This window comes from Oryza brachyantha, chromosome 3 (assembly GCF_000231095.2).
Source record: "Oryza brachyantha chromosome 3, ObraRS2, whole genome shotgun sequence".
Classification (NCBI taxonomy): Eukaryota; Viridiplantae; Streptophyta; class Magnoliopsida; order Poales; family Poaceae; genus Oryza; species Oryza brachyantha.
In genome coordinates, this window is record NC_023165.2 from 14,446,393 (window position 1) to 14,467,139 (window position 20,747).

The 20,747-nt window shown below is 41.2% G+C and overlaps 1 protein-coding gene across 2 annotated transcripts; it reads left to right on the plus strand.

Annotated features, from left to right (window-relative positions):
• Positions 1-8,074: 8,074 nt before the first annotated feature.
• On the plus strand, positions 8,075-11,085 carry LOC102718535 (mitochondrial import inner membrane translocase subunit TIM17-1). 2 transcript variants are annotated; one of them, XM_006651442.3, is made up of 2 exons: positions 8,075-8,823; positions 10,461-11,085. In XM_006651442.3, the coding sequence occupies exon 1, from the start codon at positions 8,169-8,171 to the stop codon at positions 8,817-8,819; it is 651 nt and encodes a 216-aa protein (XP_006651505.1). In that variant the 5' UTR covers positions 8,075-8,168; the 3' UTR covers positions 8,820-8,823; positions 10,461-11,085. The 2 variants fall into 2 exon arrangements, with proteins under 2 accessions (XP_006651505.1, XP_040378510.1); XM_040522576.1 differs by lacking the exon at positions 10,461-11,085 and adding an exon at positions 8,894-9,054 and having other exon boundaries at positions 8,075-8,815.
• The last annotated feature ends 9,662 nt before the right edge of the window (positions 11,086-20,747 follow it).

The window sequence follows — 20,747 nt, forward strand, 5'->3', positions numbered from 1 at the left end:
GCCACGTCAGCAGAAAAAAAATTTCTTATACAAAAGATAGTCTTTCAAGGTAACTCTCCATAATTACAGGCTAATAAATTCTCCGTTCACATTACATCTGATCAGCGCCTCTGATTAGAGTCAGCATACGTACAAAGTAGATGTTCTGGTTGTCTCCTCGTTTATATGCCAAGAGTTGATGTTTTGCTGACTCCATGCAAAACAACTACTTTTCTCTCTCCTATCCTCTCCCTCTTCCACGTCAGCAAGCATGCAAGGATAGAGATGATAATGAGAGCCCTTTGTACGTGCCCTAAGGGGACAATCGGTCCCCAAGGGCCATGACACGTTAGATTGGCAAATTTATTGTTGCGATCTATTTCTCATCAAATACAATCTCAGCAAGAGTAGGCATTATCTCATCTTGAGAGCTTAAATCTAGGTAATCCCTTGTCCACCCCGTAGAATTACTGCCAATCTCAATTGTCGATGGTTGGTGCCCAAGGTAGGGGTGCATCGAGGATTTTTTTTTCGAAATCAATGGATCCCAACTCCAAGACCATGAAGACTAGGTTTACCCTAGGGCAAACCTTTCAGTTTGGCGGCATTCGACTTCTGGCTAACGAGTATGGTGTTCTTTCTTTTGCGGATTCAGAATCTGTTGAGTCCGAAGAGGAGGCATGACGTTTCAAGCCAGATGCCTTAGTACCATCCAAGGATAAGATCCAGTCTAGGTTGCAATCCACGAAGCTACAATCATCTGAGATGGGATCTGAACTACTTGGGTTGGACATAGACGCGGGGCCGATCGTACAGTTCAGCGCACTAGACAGCGGCAGTATGGGGAGCTTTGTTCCCCCACGGGAGATATTTGTGACGTCTCGATCTGGACAAGACGAGGCTAAGAAGAAACGTCAAGAGGAACAAGCTGCCCGACTAGCCCTACTAGCCGAGGAGAGTCATCGAGATGAGGAGCGTCAGCGGCATGAAGACAACTAAGGGTGACGATGTGAGAACCAAGCTCGCAAGCAATTGAGGAATCAGTTATGCGAACTACGGCGTGACATCCTCCAAATAAAAGTTGAGGGCTACACTGTCTTCAGGACCCCTCAGCAAAACGTAAGCGATGTAGCAGAACTACTCAATGACATTCTACCAAAAATCCTGAATCACCTGATCATGGGAACCATTCAGAAGGTTAAGGCGATGGTCACCACTGCAGCAATACAACAATTCTAGCATCACATCAGGAACACGCCCTCTAGATCAGAAGCCCACTCATCAAGATCACCTCGATCTAGGCGACCTCCCTCCAAGCGGCCCGCTAGCGTCAACCACTCATGTTGCAAATCAATCAAATTGGAACTCAGGCATGAGCTTAATGAAAAGCGACGACATTTGGATGACGAGCAACGTCGACCGGAAGAACAACACCGACAACTCGAGGCAAAGCAAGAACAACTGCGCTGCAATAAGGGCTACGACCTCCATGGCAAAATCGAGCATCAAAGATGGGAGCGAGAGGAAGGACAACATCAAGATTGTTGCTGGAGTAGTCGCGCAATCGAAGCCAGGATCGCTCTCCCAGACGTCGGTCGCCTGACATCTCCAACACTTACCTACAGTGGTCTATAGTGTCGATCACATTCCACCTCTCGGATTATCCTAACCAAGTGGTCTATCCAGGGGTGTATCCACTAGTATTGGCATCGATCATAAAAAACATCAAAGTCAAGCATGTGTTGATTGATGGCGGCAGTGCCCTTAACTTACTATTCACCAAGACGCTGGAATACATGAAGATATCAAGGTCCGAGTTGAGTCCAAGCAGTGCACCCTTCCACGGGGTCATTCCTAGACAATCTGCTACACCACTTGGGCAAATCACTCTCCCTGTCACCTTTGGCGCCAAGGACAATTACCACACGGAGAACATATGCTTTGAGGTGGCCGACTTCGAGACTGCCTACCGCACCATCATCGGAAGGCCTACGTTGGCGAAGTTCATGGCGGTTTCACATTATACCTATCTTATGATAAAAATACCAGGCCCTCATGGTGTTATCGTTCTGCGTAGTGACATCAAGCAAGCCTTCACCTGCAAAGCCGATAGGTGCAAGGTCGCTCAGAGCGTCGAGATACAAACTAGTCTGAATGATGACGTGCCAGCTAAGAAGGCTGTCAAGATCACCATAGAAGACAAAAAGGCAGATTCCACTTGATCATGTTGACCCCATCAAAACTGCACTCATTGGCACGCGGCTAGATCCCAAATAGGAATTAGGCTTCTTAAAAGACTTAATTCTTAACTTATCTCACACGTACTAAACAAAGTTTCAAAGATAACTACTCCCTTCGTTTCACAATGTAAGTCTTTCTAGCATTGTCTAGATTTATATAGATGCTAATAAATCTAGACACATATATAAAGTATATATATTCATCCATAAATGAATTTAGGCAAAGCTAGAAAGACTTACAATATAAAATGGGTTAGTACTTTTTAACTTGTCAAATTTCAATGTAATATTTTCTAGTTTCTTACACTACTAGAAAACTCATTTTCCGCATCGTAAGGGTTCGATTTTCGCAGGCGAGCATGACCTTTAGAGCCAAAACCCCGCCGGCAAAAAATGTATCCGGGGTGGAGGGGGCGGTCCGCCTGCGAAGATAGATCTTTGCAGGCGGGCCATATAAGTGTCGTCTATGAAGATTGATCTTTGCAGGCGGCAGGCATCGTTCGCCTACGAAGATCGACCTTCACAGGCGCCGCTTATATGGCCCGCCTGCAAAGATACCCCTACATAGTCTTCTTCCTCCCCGAGTCAAGTTTATTCTCCCCGAAGTTTCTCTCTCCTAATGTGAATTAAATATAGGGGGGTTTTGAACTTCAAATCTTCGGGGGATGTTTCTACGGTGCTTAGATCTACTCATTTTCACACTAGGTATGTAAATTTCAAGCTTATAGACCTCAATTGTGATGGATTTATGCATGCAAAGATGCGAAGGAAAGACTCCATGTTTTTTAATTTACTTTCTTTTGATATGTTGATGTTAGATGTATGTGTAATACTTGATGCCTCTTGTTGCAGTGGTTTAATGTGGTAACATAAATTCTCATCTTTTTTATTTTGCTATCACATCCACCTCCTAGTTCTAGATCTAGATCTCTCATATAAATATGAGAGAGAATAAAATTTTTAATGTCTATTTATTTGGTGCAATCAAATAATAATTATATTAGTTTGTAATATGTCGATGATATGATTTGATTAGATTTCCCTAATATACTAATTTGGCATGTCTGTGTAAAAAAATTTAAACTAATAATATTAAGGTTTGTATATTTGTATGTACAATTACTATTTTTATTACAATTACTGTAGACATTTTCAAATAACAAAAATAAACTAAAAATGATTCTGAAATAAATATATTCACATCTGTAACAATCTTCGCACGTGGACAGCCCGTTTGTGAAGATAGTTATGCCGTGTAGTGGTTACATCTTCACAGGCGGACGGATCGCTTGCGAAGATAGTAAAAAGGGTTTTCGCAGGCGGGCGGTCTGAGCGGACCGCCCACCTGCAAAGATAGTTTCCCTATATAAGGCCCTGCCCGCGACGCCAAAATTTCTAAGCCCAGGCGGGAACCGTAAAAATTTTGGCGCCGTCGGGCTGCCAATTTTTTCGTCGCATGCCGTCCTCCGCCGCCGTCCGCCTGTGCCATCACCATCCAACCGTCGTCCTCCGCCGCCATCCTCCGCGCGCGCCGACCTTCGACCTCCAGCCGTCGCCACCGGCCCATCCATCGTCGCCGGCCTCCACCGCGTGCAAGCTGGGGGGAGGAGGAGGCGGCGACGTCGTCGGGCTGGGGGAGGAGGCTCTCTGCTTCTCCTACTGCTCCCCGCGCCGGCGTGAGGAGGAGAACGGCAGCGCAGCCACGACGCCACTGTTTCTCATGACGCCCCGCCTCCTGGCTGCGTCCGTCGCCGTCGGGCTCATGACCGGCCTCGACGACCTCCTCTACGCCTATGGCCTGGCCTACCTCCTCCATCCTCATCTCCACGCAGCTGGCCTTCACGGCTGCGTTCGCGCTGCTGCTCGTGCGCCAGAGGTTCATGGCGTTCTCGGTGAACGCCGTCGTGCTGCTCAGTGTCGGCACCACCATGCTGATGAACGCCGGGGAGGGGGGGGACCGGCCGGCGGGTGTGTCGCGCGCACAGTACTGCGCCGGGTTCGCCACGAAGCTCAGCGCCGCGGTGCTCTACGGGCTTGTGCTCCCCGTCATGGAGCTCAGCCAGGCGCTATACGGTTTAACTCCAATTTAATCTCAAGACTACAATACTTAGAACTAAAAAAACAATGGTGGTGGGGAATTGAACTAGTTTTATTTTAACTTAACTTTTAAATATGTAGTTTTGCAATACTTCACGTTAAATTCATAGTATTATTATAAAATTGATGTTAGTTTTGTAGTTCTGTGACTTAACACTTTAAGCGTGTAGTTTTCTGATAATTTGGTTTAATTACGTGCAGCAACAGCAGCCGTAGCCGGTAGCCGCAGCGGTGATGGAGGTCGACTCGTTGCTGGTGGTCAAGGGGTGGGTGACGGTGCTACGGGTGCTGACGCACCGGGGAGAGGCGACCAAGGTGTGCCGTGTCGGCGTCTCGCCAATGGATGACAAGTTGCTTGGCTTTCGGTGCTCCAAGGTCCAAACTAGTCTTGCCGTTGGATATGTTAATTGTGAATGTGAATTTGGGAATGTGGGTGATATCTGGATAAAATTGGGGGTTATATATGTGCATGAGGGAGTCATATGTTAATTGTGAATGTGATTTTGGGAAGTGGGTAATATGTGAATGAAATTAGGAGGGTATGTTCAATTTTTGCAGGATATGTGAATTTGTTAGAAAATTTTAATAATATTTGGGAGGGTATGTTCAATTTTTCTTATAACATGTGGAGGATATGGTCACCTTATTATTTTTTTAGCAAATTAGTTTGTACTAATTTTAGTTTGTACTAATTTATCAAATTTGTTCGTACTAATTTAGCCAATTAGTTTGTACTTATTTATTACAATTTACAATTATGTACACAAGTTTTTATTAAAACATTCTACAATTATGCATGTACTCGTCGCCAAGCTATCCTTGTCCAAGCCCAAGCCCGAAGAGAAAGAGAAAGGGTGACGGTGAAGAAGGCGACAAAAACTACATTCCCTCTAAAGAAGTGGTAAGTGAATTTCATATGTAAACTGATCACCGTGATAACTATTAGCTGAGCTAATTCGAAACTTTGATATATATCTTCTCGTAGGAAACGACACCACGACGATCAAAACGGTAGCCGAAGATAAAAGATCCTCCAAAGACGACGAGGTCCCAACTGACATAACCGGCTTCAAGAAAAGCGAATAGTCAGCAAAGAAGAAAAGGGAGTGCGAGAGAAGCGTGAATAAAAAGAATGAAGGGTTCCATGTTGTTACACATGTATTTGAAGTAACAATGTACAAAAATTTTATAATATATATTTCGGCAACACTTTTGAGTTATGCAATATATGTAAATTTCTCAGTACCAAATGCTTGATAATCTTCCAATATATGTACATAATAATCTACTTGCAAGAATTTCTATTAATGGGAAAATTATTATTAAATATAAAAAATTTCTACCTATCTTCGCAGGCGGCAGTTTTCTATTTTCACAGGCGGATCAACACCCGCCTGCGAAAATTATCTTCGCAGGAGGATGGCTGCCCCGCTTGCGAAGATCGGCGATTTTCACAGTCCTTTTCGTACATGCGGGCGGCCGCCCCGCCTACAAAGATCATTTTCGGCCGTTTGCGATAATGCTTTTTCCAGTAGTGTTAATTCCAATACATTTATCCTCCACATAACCAAAATGTACTTCAAATAAAATCTTCATAACAAACAAAGGATATCAAGGATGAAGTTTTTGTTTTTTTTGGGATAAAGAGAGTAATAACTAGTAGTAGTAATTATATGTAAGAAGCTGCTAGGCTCTGGCTTCGACCAATTTGACCTGCTCAAACTTGATCATAGGCCAAATTGCACTACTCCTATATACATGCAGTATATATATTTATTGAAAGAGAGGTATATATATTTATTGAAAGAGAGGTTATATATTGCTAGAAAAGTTGTTTAGAGTTATCTAAACCACGGTAATGATAAATTCATTTAGTGAGAAGATAGGTTTATCAATGGTCCAATATAGTTTTTTTAATAAAATGTGGCCCAAAGTGTAATTTATTTTTTATGTATTATATAGTGATTATAAACATAGAAAACAAGGGATATCCCATAGAATGAAAACGGATCGAAAACGATTGGAAATTACCTCTATCATTTTCGTTTCCATATCTATACTAAGGAGTATTGATTCTGCCAAATTTTCATCTGGCATGGGCTGTCGGGCCGTTTCTGCGCCAGGCTCATGGCCCACTCGCGCGTCGCACTCTCCGGCCTGTCCGCGGCCAGGAGTTTGCGGCGTCTGGTTAGGATAGCGGCTTTCACCGAGGCAACCCGGGTTCAGTGGAATATTTCTGCCTTCGTTGCACGTAAGATCGGCAGCCTGCACCCGCACGTGCACGTATACTCCATGTTGTTCAGGCCCAACCGGCATAGGGCCGCTACTTCGCTACACTGAGTCACTGATCCATACTTGTGTGGTGCAGATCGATGATTTGACCTAGGAATTGAATTATGAAATAAGACTGGCATAAACACACTTCTTTATCTTTTCAAATCTCTACTATTTCTTCAGCACGAGTGTGTATGAGTACGCGGCAATTAATCCGATACATGCATGTTTGGATAATTTTGTAACTATTATCCAATCCAGCATGCACGTTTGGATAATTTTGTACTAAGCAAAATAATTAGCTAATAAGTATATAATTTTCGTCATGTTTGAAGTATTTTCTTTCATGATGCATAATTAGTCACTGTGAATGCACAACCACACACTTAACCCCTAGGATAACTTTTGAAGAGTGAATCGACGTATGTTATTATTGATGAAATCACCATGGATGCCTCCATGTCAATAGGTATATCGTTTCCTACCGAAAGAATAATTAGTAGTAAATACATAAATCTATGTGAGATCTAGGATTTAAATTCAGTGGGCATATTCTGCCATAAGAAACCCAACCAATTGACCTAATTTTATTCTATTTTTAATTTTTTGTCTGTGTAGGTTCCCATGCAATGGGACACAATATCATGTTTCTCATTAGATATTTCCCTGAGAACTAGTGTACAATTAAAATTATTTTTACCCGTAGCAACACACGTGCAATTTTCTAGTCTTTTTCAAAATCGGAACCATAAACCTTGGATACACAAACAAAATTGAATATTATTAAATATGAAAATAGGGAGAATACAAATCGGAGCGAATACGGTAACGAAAATTTCTCACATTATAAAAACCCTCAAATCGAGCTTCCAATTTTTTTTCTAAAATAGTACATCAAAAATTCCAAATTTTAGCTACTAATAATACCACTTTATATCATAATGATTAAATATAAGTTAATACATTATTTTCTCAATGATTGTCTGAGTACCTACTTGGATACAATTTAATATAAATGAAAGTACACATCTCACATATTATTATAAAGCTCACATATTATACTGCAAAGTAAATTACACATTTATTACCAAGTAAATTGTTTGTGTATATGTCTTGACTAGTTATTAACACTTAAGGTTAATTTGTTGGAGTGGACAGGGCTATTTAGGCTAATATTATGAAAAGTTGAAATGACGATGACTTTACCGTTTCTTTTTCCATATCAAAGAAAAATTTTAAAACTGTTTCTATTTGTAATAGTCTCTAAATAAACCGACGATTTCCGTTTTAGAAAACAGATCGGAAAGTTTCAGACCTTTTTACCCCTATCCTATGTTAGCATGAAGTGGGTCGGTCAATGTTTGTGTGGGCCGACTAACCCGATAGCTCCTGCTAGGTGGTGGGTCCTGGCCCATCAACAGGTGCGACGCGAACAAAATCCACGCGGCGACGCGAGCGATCAAATAATAACCTTCGCATTGCCTCTGATCAACTTCTCATCCAAGCCAGCGCCGCGGTCCTAGGTTTCGCCGTCGCCGCCGCCGCCGCCGCCGCCGTAGACCGAGCGGGCGACCGAGGATGACCGCGGTGGAGAGGGACCCGTGCCCGGACCGCATCCTGGACGACGTGGGCGGCGCGTTCGCGATGGGCGCGGTGGGCGGCACCGCCTACCACTTCATCAAGGGCGCGCGCAACTCCCCCAACGGCCACCGCCTCTCCGGCGGCTCCCAGGCCGCCCGCATGAGCGCGCCGCGGACCGCGGGGGGCTTCGCGGCGTGGGGCTGCCTCTACTCCGCCTTCGACTGCGCCTTCGTCTACGCGCGCCGGAAGGAGGACCCCTGGAACTCCATCCTCGCCGGCGGCGCCACCGGCGCCGTCCTCTCCCTGCGCCATGGCATGCTCGCCTCCGGGAAGGCCGCGCTCTTCGGCGCCGCCATCCTCGCGCTCATCGAGGGCTCCGGCATCATGATCACCCGCACCATGGCCACCCTTCCCCCGCTCCCCCCGGAGGACTCCCACAACCACCCTGCGCACGCTGCCTTCCCGTGGATGCAGCCGCCGCAGCCGGTTGCCGTTGAGGAGGTCTCGCCCCCTGAATCTAGCGCCATTGGATGGATTAGGGGCTTGTTTGGGAGGAAGGAGAAGCCTGCTGCTGGTGACCGCAAGTCGGACATGCTGGAGTCCTTCGATACAACCAGCCCGCCCATGCCATCCTTCGACTACAGGTGAAAAGGTATATATCTTGTTTTTTTTTTATCTCTCATTATTTCAAGTTTGGCTCGTGATTGCGCTCATTGTTTTAGATTTAATTCACCATTGTGTATTGAGGAATGCACTGTTATGGAGAAACGTAGGTTAGTAAATATGTGCCTCCGACAGATTTAGTTAGTTCTTGTTGTACGAGTTTGAATTGATCAATAGGTGTGCTACGTGCGTATGTTTGTTGTGTGCAGTATGCTCACAATTCTTGTTCCATATGCTACCCCTTTTTATCTGTCCTTTATATCTATAATAAGTAGTGGTGCTGGTGGATGGGTGGATCAGAGTGAATCTGTCATCTATCCTCACCACTAACTTCCTCATATTTTTTTTAAATAATTAAGATCTATATATCAAATAATTTTTAGTAATTTTACTTTAACAATATGCTAATGATATTTTTAATAAAATCTAATTGCAACGCATTGGTAATATAATAGTAATAATAAAAAGTTTTAGGTGTTGGCTTCTTGTTGATTGTTTTATTGATTTAACTGGCTCTAATAAACGAAGTTTCTGAATCTTTATCTTCCACAGATTGTTGTGCTGGTATAAATGGAATTTTATTGTTGAATAATAAGTTTCAATAGATAAATGTCTTGCAATTGACTTGCTCTATAAGTGCACTTGTCCGGATACAACGCTAAGCAAATGCCTTGTAGTGAAATTGGTAGTTTATTTTTTAAAAATAAGAGAAGTATGAATCATAGCATACTGTATTTAGCTGATCAGTGCAAGGCTACAGTCAGATGTAATTCTTGAAACTTGTTCTGAGTCTGATTTCTATACGCAAAACTAATGGAATCATTCAAATCTAGAATTAAGGTTAATCTGGAAATATGGGATTCTCCGGACAAAGTTTGTGTGAAATGTAGTCGTGCTCATAGCTATCCTTGTAGAAGAGTCTGGTTTGCAACACCTAATAAAGCTCCCAATAATTCTCAACAAGAACGAAGAAAATCTAACTAAATTTGACAAGCAAACTAATCATTGGCATCTGCTACTGCTGCTTACCGTTCTCTAGTACTTCATCCTTCGCCACACCTGCTGATCGCGTGCCCCTGTACAACACACCATGTTTTCTGTACATGGTGCAGATTTGCTCCTCCATGAACAAAATCAATTGCGTCCAGTTTAATGGTACCCTGTTGTCAAGCATATTCCAAAGTGTTTTTTCTATACTCAAGAAATATAAATTCTTGAACTAAGTTTCTAGTTCTAGTGTTCATACTAGCATCAGTTTGGAACTTTGGATTCACTACTTCAGTTGTGTTGTCAGGCAATTGATACTTAAAAGTTGATATTTGAGAATTATATAGCTATGTCGTGGTGGTTGGTGCCTCCTGTCCTGAAACTAGCCAATTTGGAAGTTTCCATAGGCTAGTTTTCATAGGCTACGAATGTTTCTTTGTTTTTCTGTTAGCAGATAATTTTTTTTAGAGTTGCAGCGCATGAATTCTCGTATTACTCTTATATGTTTTAATGCTTGTGACTTCTTTCTGATGAGGCTATCCATTTGGCTGAATCTATTCGTGGGCACATTCCATTTGTTTTTTTACCTAATATATCCGTCAAGCTCATGTGTATTCTTTTTTAAATTTTCTGTTGTAGGGATATATCTGATCTTCAAATTTGGATGTGAAGCTTTAAATGAATCGTGGGACAAGGGGACCTTTTTGTTAGATAAAGGGAACATCAAATTTAGCTCACAATTCATATAATCACTCGACATATTTTGACCACTTGACGTCCTTTTATGTGTGAGTTTTATCATAGTGATACTTGTTTTTTGGTACAAGTGAAATTAGTCTAGGCTATTTCCATTATAGTTATATATGTTATGAGTGAAATTAGTCCAGATATCTCCATTTTCCATTCAGTACGTAGGTGTTTCACCGTTATTCAAAAATTTTGAAAAGTGAAATCAACAACAATATATTCAGGGATCATTTTTCATCGTTTTGTTGTCGGCTTAATTTTCTTGTTTCAGTCGTACTGCTTGCACAGCGCGGAGTTGAGACTTGAAGCTTTTATCTGTTATTATCCTGGTATTACATACAAAACTACAAATTTCATACAATAGTTACGTGAATTTTTAAGTGTGCCAAGCGAACAGGCCAGCTGCATTAATTGTCCCCAAAGGGCCGGGTTCGTAATCCTGTCGCAGGAACAATGTAATTTTAGCATTTGTTAACATTTTTATATTTACGGTTGCATGGTAGACTCACTGCCTACCAGTCCATTTGTTAATATATTAGCCACCACGTCACACTTAACGTAAGAGCACCTATGTCTTTTCATTTAGGCCTATAAGCCAAAATTTAAAATTTTAATCTTAATTTATGAGTAGCTTTGGGTTTTTATTTTTTAGCATTAAATTTTAGATAATATATATATATATAATTGTATTCATAAATTATTTTTTTGTTTACGAATATAGTGCGAAACATGTAGCCTCCGACGTGACGCTCTATTCCAGATGGGCTCGCCGGCACCGTTGACGAGGCTGGCGCTGGCCTGGGCTCCGTGCTCAGCTTCATCAAGGGGATCGCGCGGGGCCGGTTTGATTTGTGTTACGCTACAAAGGGAAACTCGAATCCGAAAAAACTAGGTGCAAATTCAATTGAATCCAGTCCAAATGCGCATCCGTTTCGAATCCAGAACTCCAGATCAGTCACGTTTCCGTTTAAAATTTGCTGGCGGCGCTCTTCAGTCGCCGACGCCGATCCGGTGATCGATCGATCGATCTCGCTGCCGATCTTGTAGCGCAACCCAAAACCCACAGCCTCCTCCGGACGGTCGTGGTGTCGTCGCCGCGGGCGGCCATGCGGGGGACGGACTTGCCGAGCCCTCCGTGGAAGCCGTACCCGGTCTTCATCGTCGATGACGCGGGCGACGGCTTCCTGATCGGCGGCGGGGTCGCCTCCGCCTACCACGTCGCCAGGGGGCTCGGCCACCGCCTCGCCGCGCCGCCCTCGCCAACGTGCCCCGCGTCAGCGCCACGTGGGCCGCCCGCTGCGGCCTCTACGGCGCGTTCAAGTGCGCCATGTCGCTGCCCCGCGCGAGGGACAACGAGCCCGTGGTGTCCGTCCTCGCCGCCGCGGCCGCGGGAGGGGCGCACTGCCTGCGCCGGGGCCCCCTCGCCGCCGCGTCCATGGCCGCCTTCGAGAGTGGCGCCGTCGCCTTCCGCTCCAGGATACTCTATGGCAATGACGCCGGCGACCCCAAACCGGCAGGCGCGGCGGCGGTTGGGTTCCTGGGTATGCCGCCGAAGCCCATTGTGGTGAAGGAGGTCCCGGTGCCTGAACATGGCGCGAAGTGAAGCACCACCACGACGACATGACATGCGAATTCTGGACCTACGTACATATACGTTCTGCCGATTGTCAAATTGGATTTGATGAATCTTCCCGTTGGCATCACTGAGCAACATATTTGCAGCCAACTTATTACTGCTAGCTGCTCTGGTTTATATTTCAAGATTAAGTCTTTTCATGGTGAATCTAGCTAAGATTAAGTCTAGCTAAGATTAAATATTGTCTGGATTCATTAATTGACCCATAAATTTATTAGCATCCGTATGAATGATGCATCTAGCTAAGATTAAGTCTTTTCATGGTGGAACAAAGGCAGGACGTGTTAATTGACTCAACTACGAGGTATATAGTTTATTATGCTTCACCCTGAGTTCCTAGGATAGTCCATTTAGAACCTCGGTTGTTTCGCTTATGTTTTTCAACCAAAAAATTAAATTTTGGAGTTGATTTCGTGGTGTTCTCATAGTAGTTTACTTTATAACCTAACATTTGTATTTTAATCACCAAGGACATGTGTATAAAAGTTTTATTAACAAATTATCTTTTAGTTGCTTATAAATTGTACTCGCAAATTAAATATGAACATAAGCAAAACAATTAAGGCCGCGTTCGGCAAGACTGTAAGTTAATTATCTCCATCGTTTTCCACGCGCACGCTTCCCGAACTGCTAAACGGTGTATTTTTTTAAAAAAAATTCTATAGAAAATTTTTTTAAAAAAATTATATTAATCTATTTTATATTTTTTGATAAATAATTAATTAATTATGTAATAATCTATTACTACGTTTTTTATACCGGATAAGTTAAGTTATTCCCACTTCCACCGAACGCGTCTTAAGTGATTTTCTATGTTGTTTATGTAGTACACATCCTATTCTTCGTTGCAAGGTCACTCCATCACGAGACATAAACTTGCTTCTAACGGTCACAAATTTTAGGAATACACGTTGGATAAGTTAACTTATTCAGTACGCATGCTTGGAGAGGACAAACAAATTAAGCATGTATTCTTGAATTAGGTGCGCTAGATATCCTTGATCAGAGCCGGTTGTATAATTTCGATACACTAATCTTTTAATGATTATATAGTCTTGGTGGTTTAGATCCACAAATTTGTGGTTCAGACCCACTACTTTTTATGGGCTTTTTTTAAAAATTTACGAAAAGCTATTTGTGTCGGGTCACACCTCTTCGACACTGATGCTCACTCATTAGTTTTGCTTTTTTTTTCTAGTAGTGATCACTTGCTCTAGTGGGATATGTCTGGATTTCCAAGGTGGTGCCAGATGCCATCCCACCACTAACTAACAAGAGCAAAGCCTAGAAATACCATAAGTTACCTATCAATACGTTTTATATACTTGAGTGGCTACAACTCTTAAACAAAGAGATCCTATATGAGAACCACACTTCTCACAAGTGCCTATGCTCTAGGAAAGGAGCTCCTGAAGAAAAAACCATTTCTCGAAATTATGTTTATTACTCCAGCAAACTATGTCAAAATGGCTAGATAAATGATAACTTTAACAAGCTAACACCACCAGATATGCCATAAATGGATTTAAACCTTACATTTTTTTTAGTTGATCCTGACTATGCACCCATAAAGACTGCTACACTAGGTCAGGTAACCTTATAGGGAAAATGCAATATTCCACCTTCCAAATTAGAATAGTTGGATGTTCCAACCATGCATAGTGCTAAATCATCTCAAAATATTTACAACTTATATTTGAACATTGTGGAAGAATCATATTTGCCACAAACTCGACAAAACAACTATGGCACTAAGAAATAGTGCAAATCAAGATGGGCCATATCAATAAAGGAATAAAGGTACTTAGGCCCTTGTTTCACGCACTTATATATCTTTCACCTTATTCATACAAAGAGAGAGGATGATTTAAATGGAAGGGAAAAGGCAAACTGTTTCCACTAGTTTTGCATACAAAGTTGTATAATTCACATATGCAGGATATGTGCAAACATAATCCCACGTTAAGATCATATTTAAACTAGTTTAACCTAGCTTGCTTTGGAAACAAAAGGAATCAAACTTAACAATGCACTTGATCCATGGTGGACACGATGTGATCAGCAATATTCTTGGCATCCATGGAAATACCACCCAATCCTCTCCTTGAAAAGCCAGAACAGTAGAACCCATTTTCACCCCTCCAATGGTTTGGAAAGTTTTTCTTAGGGAAACCATCTTTTGTAAACATGCTTTCACCATTCTGCAACCAACATCAAAACTATTACCCTTTTGCAATAGTGAAAAAAAATGCATGCTACTCATTAGCCACACATTTTTTTTCCCTACAAGGACGACGTTGTCGCACACCATTGATGTGGGCTAAAACAGGAGAACGTGCAGTGTTCGGCCCAGACGTTAATAAGGACACAAAAGAAAAAGTACGGAAGACAGGCTAAAGGTGGCACAATCGCGACAGAAAAGTTATGCTGACAACCGCCGGCAGGACATGGAATTTAACGTTGGAGATTTTGCTTATCTCAAAGTATCGCCACTCCATGGGACCAAGAGATTTAAAGTCAAATAGAAATTAGCCCCAATGTATGTGGGACCATTCCCCATTACCGCAAGATGTGGGGATGTCACCTATCAACTCGAGTTGCCCCAGCATTTTTTCGATGTACATCTCGTCTTCCATGTATCTCAATTAAAGAAGCGTCTGCAAATACCCGAAGAGCAAGCACCAGTTGAAGGGCTAGAATTGAGCAGTGATCTGACCTACATCGAACAACCAACCAGTCAAAATCTTGAAAGAGGCAAAAAGGAAGACCCGTTCCAAAGTATTCCGAATGTACAAAGTACAGTGGCACCATCACACCGCTGAAGAAGCTACATGGGAACAAGAGGATTACCTTTGCCGAGAGTATCCTTATCTATTTGCAGAAACGCAAGAGACACCGAAGGCATAAATCAGAGGTAAAGTGAAATTTCAAAAGGGGGAATAGATGTCAAAACCTCTCGCTAGCACTACACTTACCGCGACTATATCAACTCCAACGTGGAGCATAAAACTATAGGTGCCAAAATGATAAGGAGAATGACGGCAATGCACAGGTAGTCTATCTGATCTCTGACTAACCTATCCACCCCTATCTCCCAAAGAAAACCACTGGGGCTATGGCAAAGCAAAAGCTAGCCCACATCTCTCGTAATCCTGACCACACTTGCCTCAGACTCAGTGCAGAGATTATTTGCGACCAGGGACCTTCCACCTGAACTGCCTGCTCCGGCACGTCTGAACCCTTGTTTCCACCATCATCGGTGTCGCGCTCAACGCCGCCTTCCCGACCCTCGCCACTCGAGTGGTACTCATCATCAGTGTTGATGCACTCCTAACCGTCGTTACTATCGCCTCCAAACCCTTGCTTCATGCTAACTTTGCCGGACTCTCTCAAAACCCGGGAAGGGCACTCAAGTCATGGTACTCAAGTGGCCATGAAGGATTTAGGAGAGTTCCGTCAATTTTATTGGAAGCGGAGTGTTGTATCTCTTAGCAAGCAATGCGTCACCTGCTGTGGATGATGAGAATTGAAAGGTGATGACTAGGTGGTTCGCTCCTTGAGAGGCAAGGTTGGACTATCTAGAAGATGACATTGACGATTTGACGCCATGGAGGGAAACTATCAATGGAGAATTAGAGCATCCCCAACAACTCATCCATCTCATCCTCCATCCTAGAAATAGAGGATGAAGAGTAAAAATTGAGCTCCAGCAGAACATCTATCTCATCATCTATTTTTGGATGTCATCCATATTAGGAGAGAGAAACTCTATATTTAGATGTTCTCTCTCCAATCCTTCAAATAGATATAGAGGATGTTATATGTAGATGATCTGCTGGAGTACAAAGGGATATGAAGGATGAAAGTGTTTTAGATGATCATCCAAATAAAGATATGGATGACCAAATTTAGATGAGCTGTTGGAGATGCTCTTATGTATGGCTATTTAATTAACAATCATGGTATATAACCTATTGCTAGAAATAAGGTTTGTGAAAACTATTCGTGAAAGTCACTTTTATGCAAAAAAACCCTACAACCTTTCTTGTTGTAGCCTTGCATATGCATGTTTCCGTGGTGACTTGCTCAGTACTTTGTGCTCACTCTAAACTTAAACCTTTAGCTCTTGAGGATGACCCAGTCACAGGCCCTTACGAGTGCTATGAACAATTTCCCGAAGGAGAAGATGCTTAGTGGTCTCTGCCTTGCAGTCGTTGCCTGTGTAGTTATGCTGCCTAGATCATGCTATCCTACTGCTTTTATATAATTATGTTCCCACTAGACTTAGACATTTTATTCGTCCAAGCGCCCTGGTGTAATAATTATGTGAGACTCTGTTCTGTATGTTCTACTTGATGATATATCTCAAAATCATGTGTACCAACTACTCGTCCAGGGATTGGTACAGTTAAGCATGATGAATTCTGGTATTAAAAACCGGAGTTCCATATATCCGATTCTGTTTGCATCGAAGAATCATTCTTAGGTTTTTAAATGTGAAAGCTTTCTACTCAGCTTGTGGTGTCATAGTTTGAATTTGGCATTGTGCGATATGGCAACTTGTCGTAAGGAAACATAACTTTTTGGAGTTATCCAATGCATCTATACAATATTTGCTTCTTCTACCAAAAGGTGGTAAATTCTAAAAGATAACATAACAGGGCAGATTCACAAGTCATTGTCATCCACTCGTTGGGAGAGTCATGTTGATAGCGTTAAGGCTATTAATGTTTGAATCATGGAAATAAGAGAGGTTTTACTTCAAGTTGTTTCTACAGATATATAATACGTACATATTGATTAATGGATAAATATATTGAATGGATAAATTTAAGTAATAGACTTATAATAGGAATTGAAGAGCGTACAATCGAACAGCTCCACATCTTGTCTTTCTTGCCGTACGTATGAGCCGTTTATACCCTTCATTGCCAGCGAAGACGACATAATCTTCTGAATTCAGAATGGCAGTAACAGGTTGAGACCGGAGATATTATTGTTTATAGACCAAGGAGAAATTAACTAATGTACTTCTTTTGTTCCAAAATACTGTCTATATTCATAGTAATAGATCGAGATTCAATCATATATTATGTATTCAACAAACAGCGTGCTACTAGCTGCACCTCACTGTGTATATTTAATAAAGATAAATACAACATTTCATTGACATATATAGCAGCGTGGTACGGCGTGGATGTGTTGTGAAATATTTTAAGCATTATTTGGAATGTAATACTCTCTCTCTCTCTTCTATATTATAAAATTTTTTGGGTTTATCTAGATTCGTCTATGTATCAAAATATATATATATATGCTTTGTATATATGTCTAAATTCATTAGCATACAAATGAATCTCGGTAATACTAGAAAATCTTTGTAACATGAAAAAGAGGGAATATCTCTCAATTAATGTAGATAGTGAAGTATTTCGCATTTTTTGGAACTAAAATTAATTCAAATGACAATGCTGTAAAATTTAATGTTTGCCACCTCACCTAGCTTTAATATGTGTGAATGAGACTAGCTTCTATACTGAGGTCCTGTGCGTTAGATATAAATTATTGCTATCTTCTTATTTTAATAAACAACACCATTACTTTTTTTAACTACGTTCGATTATTTATATTATTCAAAATTTTCTACAGATATATGAAAATATAAGTTATAACTAAAACACATTTACTAGTAAATCTAATAAAAATAAATAATAATTATCTAAGTATTTTTAACCAGATAAATGGTCATATACACAAAAAAAAGGGAAAGGTTTCATTTTAAGGAATCTTATAGAACACAATAGATAATGATAATGATTGGAGTAAAAGAGGCTGAGCTGTTTGCGGTTTTTACAGTTTTGATTGCATAACTTGTCCTGCTTCTAGATGACTAGCAATTTTAGTGTCACAGAAAGCCTTTTCAAGAGGCTAGACACTAAGACGCATACTGGATAAATAAACAAAGGGAAAGTGCAATCTTATAAAATGTGAAGAAGCTTGGGATGTGGGATGATGCTGAATTGCTGGTTTCTATCTTTTTAAAATATTTGAGATCTTACATCCCAGGGAAATGTTGAACCATTCTATGCCACTTACTTCCATAAGTGTCTTGGGCACGAATCAATTTTAGCTTCTCCTCTTTTTAAAATATTTGAGATCTTACATCCCAGGTTTGATTGTTGTCAGTCGGTTGTGATGTTTCGTCTTAACGCCTGGCTCGACCATCAATCACGTTGGAATTCAGAGGTTGTTTGGATCCAGGAATTTTTTTTCCCTTGTCACATCGGATTTTAGACATTAATTAGGAGTATTAAATATGGACTGATAACAAAACTAATTGTATAAATAAAAGCTATTTTATTAGACAAAATTTTTAAGCCCAATTAAGCTACGATTAGTAAATGTTTACTGTAGCATCACATTCGCTAATAATGGACTAATTAGGCTCAATAGATTCGTCTCGTGAAATAGTCTAGAGTATGAGATAGATTTTATTAATAGTCTATATTTAATACTTTTAATTAGTATCTAAACATTCGATGTAACAGGAAAAAAAAAGTTAGGGAAAGAAACACCCCCTCGGTGTCTTCGTACATACCACCTCCGTCTTAAAATATAAAAGAATTTACCTATATAAATACATAATAAAAATCTTATAGTATATTTTAAGATCGATGGAAGCAACAGTACTAGCATGCATCATCAGTGTGTCACGCAGCTGGCACGCCAGTACGTACATTACATATGCAGAGGAATGCGTACGGCGGATGAGAGAGCAAGGCGATCGATCAGGTTGGTGGTCGTGTTGACAAAAACGTGCCAACTAGGTTAGTTGAAGAATATCGTTGTCCACTTTCTAAGCTAGGGATGGTACTACTACTACAGCCTTGGGCCCAAACAAATACTTCTCCTATATGATGGAAAAGCAAGTAACAGAATCTAATGAGATGATTAATAATCGTGACAGGTATAGGGTATCACATTGAGAGTAGCGTATCTCTTCTCAAATTACTGTGTTTTTCCTGCGGTCCAATCAAACGGTCATTCTTATGTTTTTCCTGTGTTTTGTAATTCTCTATTTTACACTTATATTCCTGTCAGAATCCTACGTTTTTCCTATTCCTCCATTTTTTCATTCATATGATTCAAAGGGGCCCTAAGAGTTTGTTCGAAACGAAGGAATTTTGCGAGAATTTTGAATGAGTAGATTCCTATTTTGACCAAAGAAATGTCTATTCTAAATTTCTTTGATACTACCTCCGTTTGACCCTTTTGGTTACGATGTTTGACTATTCATTTTTGTCAAAAATTTAGTACAGATATAAAAAATGATAAGTCGTGTCTAAAGTTTTTTTAATAATAAAGTAAGTCATAAGCAAAATAAATAATATTTCTATACCTTTTTAATAATACAAATAGTCAAACATTACAAGAAAAAAAGTTACATTATGAAACGGACAGTGTACATAGGTAGCGCGGCACCACGTTGATCTCAGCCGTCCGCCTGCAATAATCCAACGGCCACAGATTTGATAGAGCTATTAATTATTTTGCTAAGCGTGATACGACATAGAGAAAGGGAGAGTAATTATTTTTCTAAGCGTGATCGATCAAGAAATGGGAACGTGCTCTCGCGGCACAGGTGCGGATCAAAACGTTGCAACTGGCGCAACAGATGCAGCGCACCTTACACGAATGGGGAAATAAATGGCAAATGTTCATATGTCGCTATCAGAAACACGCAACTTTCTTTGATTTCTTGATTCTTGTTGTTTTAAATAATGACACGATCATACTTCTAAAACTTTAAAAATTAATAATATTTAATTTAAAATATTATGACACTAAATAGTTATTAATAGTGCTATAATAAAGTAATATATTTATTTACTTAATATAAAAGGTAAAGTTATAAGGCTCCGGATAACACTGTTCATGGTTAGGTTCATGTTTTTTTATTAAACAATTATATAATTATTAATTGTTTATTATAATATGATTTAATTTATTACCATAGGAACTATAAGTAGTCTTGAAATTTTGTATTTTTAAATATAAATTTTAAATATGACAACGGTCAAATATAAATAAAAAAAAAGTTAACGGTATCGTTTAAAAAAATACGAGGGACTATTAAACTGTAGCGACTAGCAGCACACCGTACTACGTACGTGTTCTCTCCAGGCGGGGGATCGTCGGCTGGGTGAGACGAGATCTCCGGCGTCCCTTTCCCTCGCTCCTCCTCCGTCACCAACCACGGTTGCTTCGCCCCGCCGCGATGCCGCCCGCCCGCCGTTCCAGCCAGTCCAGACGATCAGCTGCGCAACACCGCGCGCCATGCACGCACGGAACAAACTACCAAGATTCACGGCGTCGTTCGTTCGTTCGATCGATCGACGAGACGGGCGAGGTGGCGCGGAGCCATCACCGCCCGCGTCATGCAAATGAGTCCTCCTCAAGAAACCCAACCGACGATCCAGGGTTGTGACCCGCCATCTCGCACCAATGGCTTCTTCTTCTTCTTCTTCTTCTCCTTCCTCCTC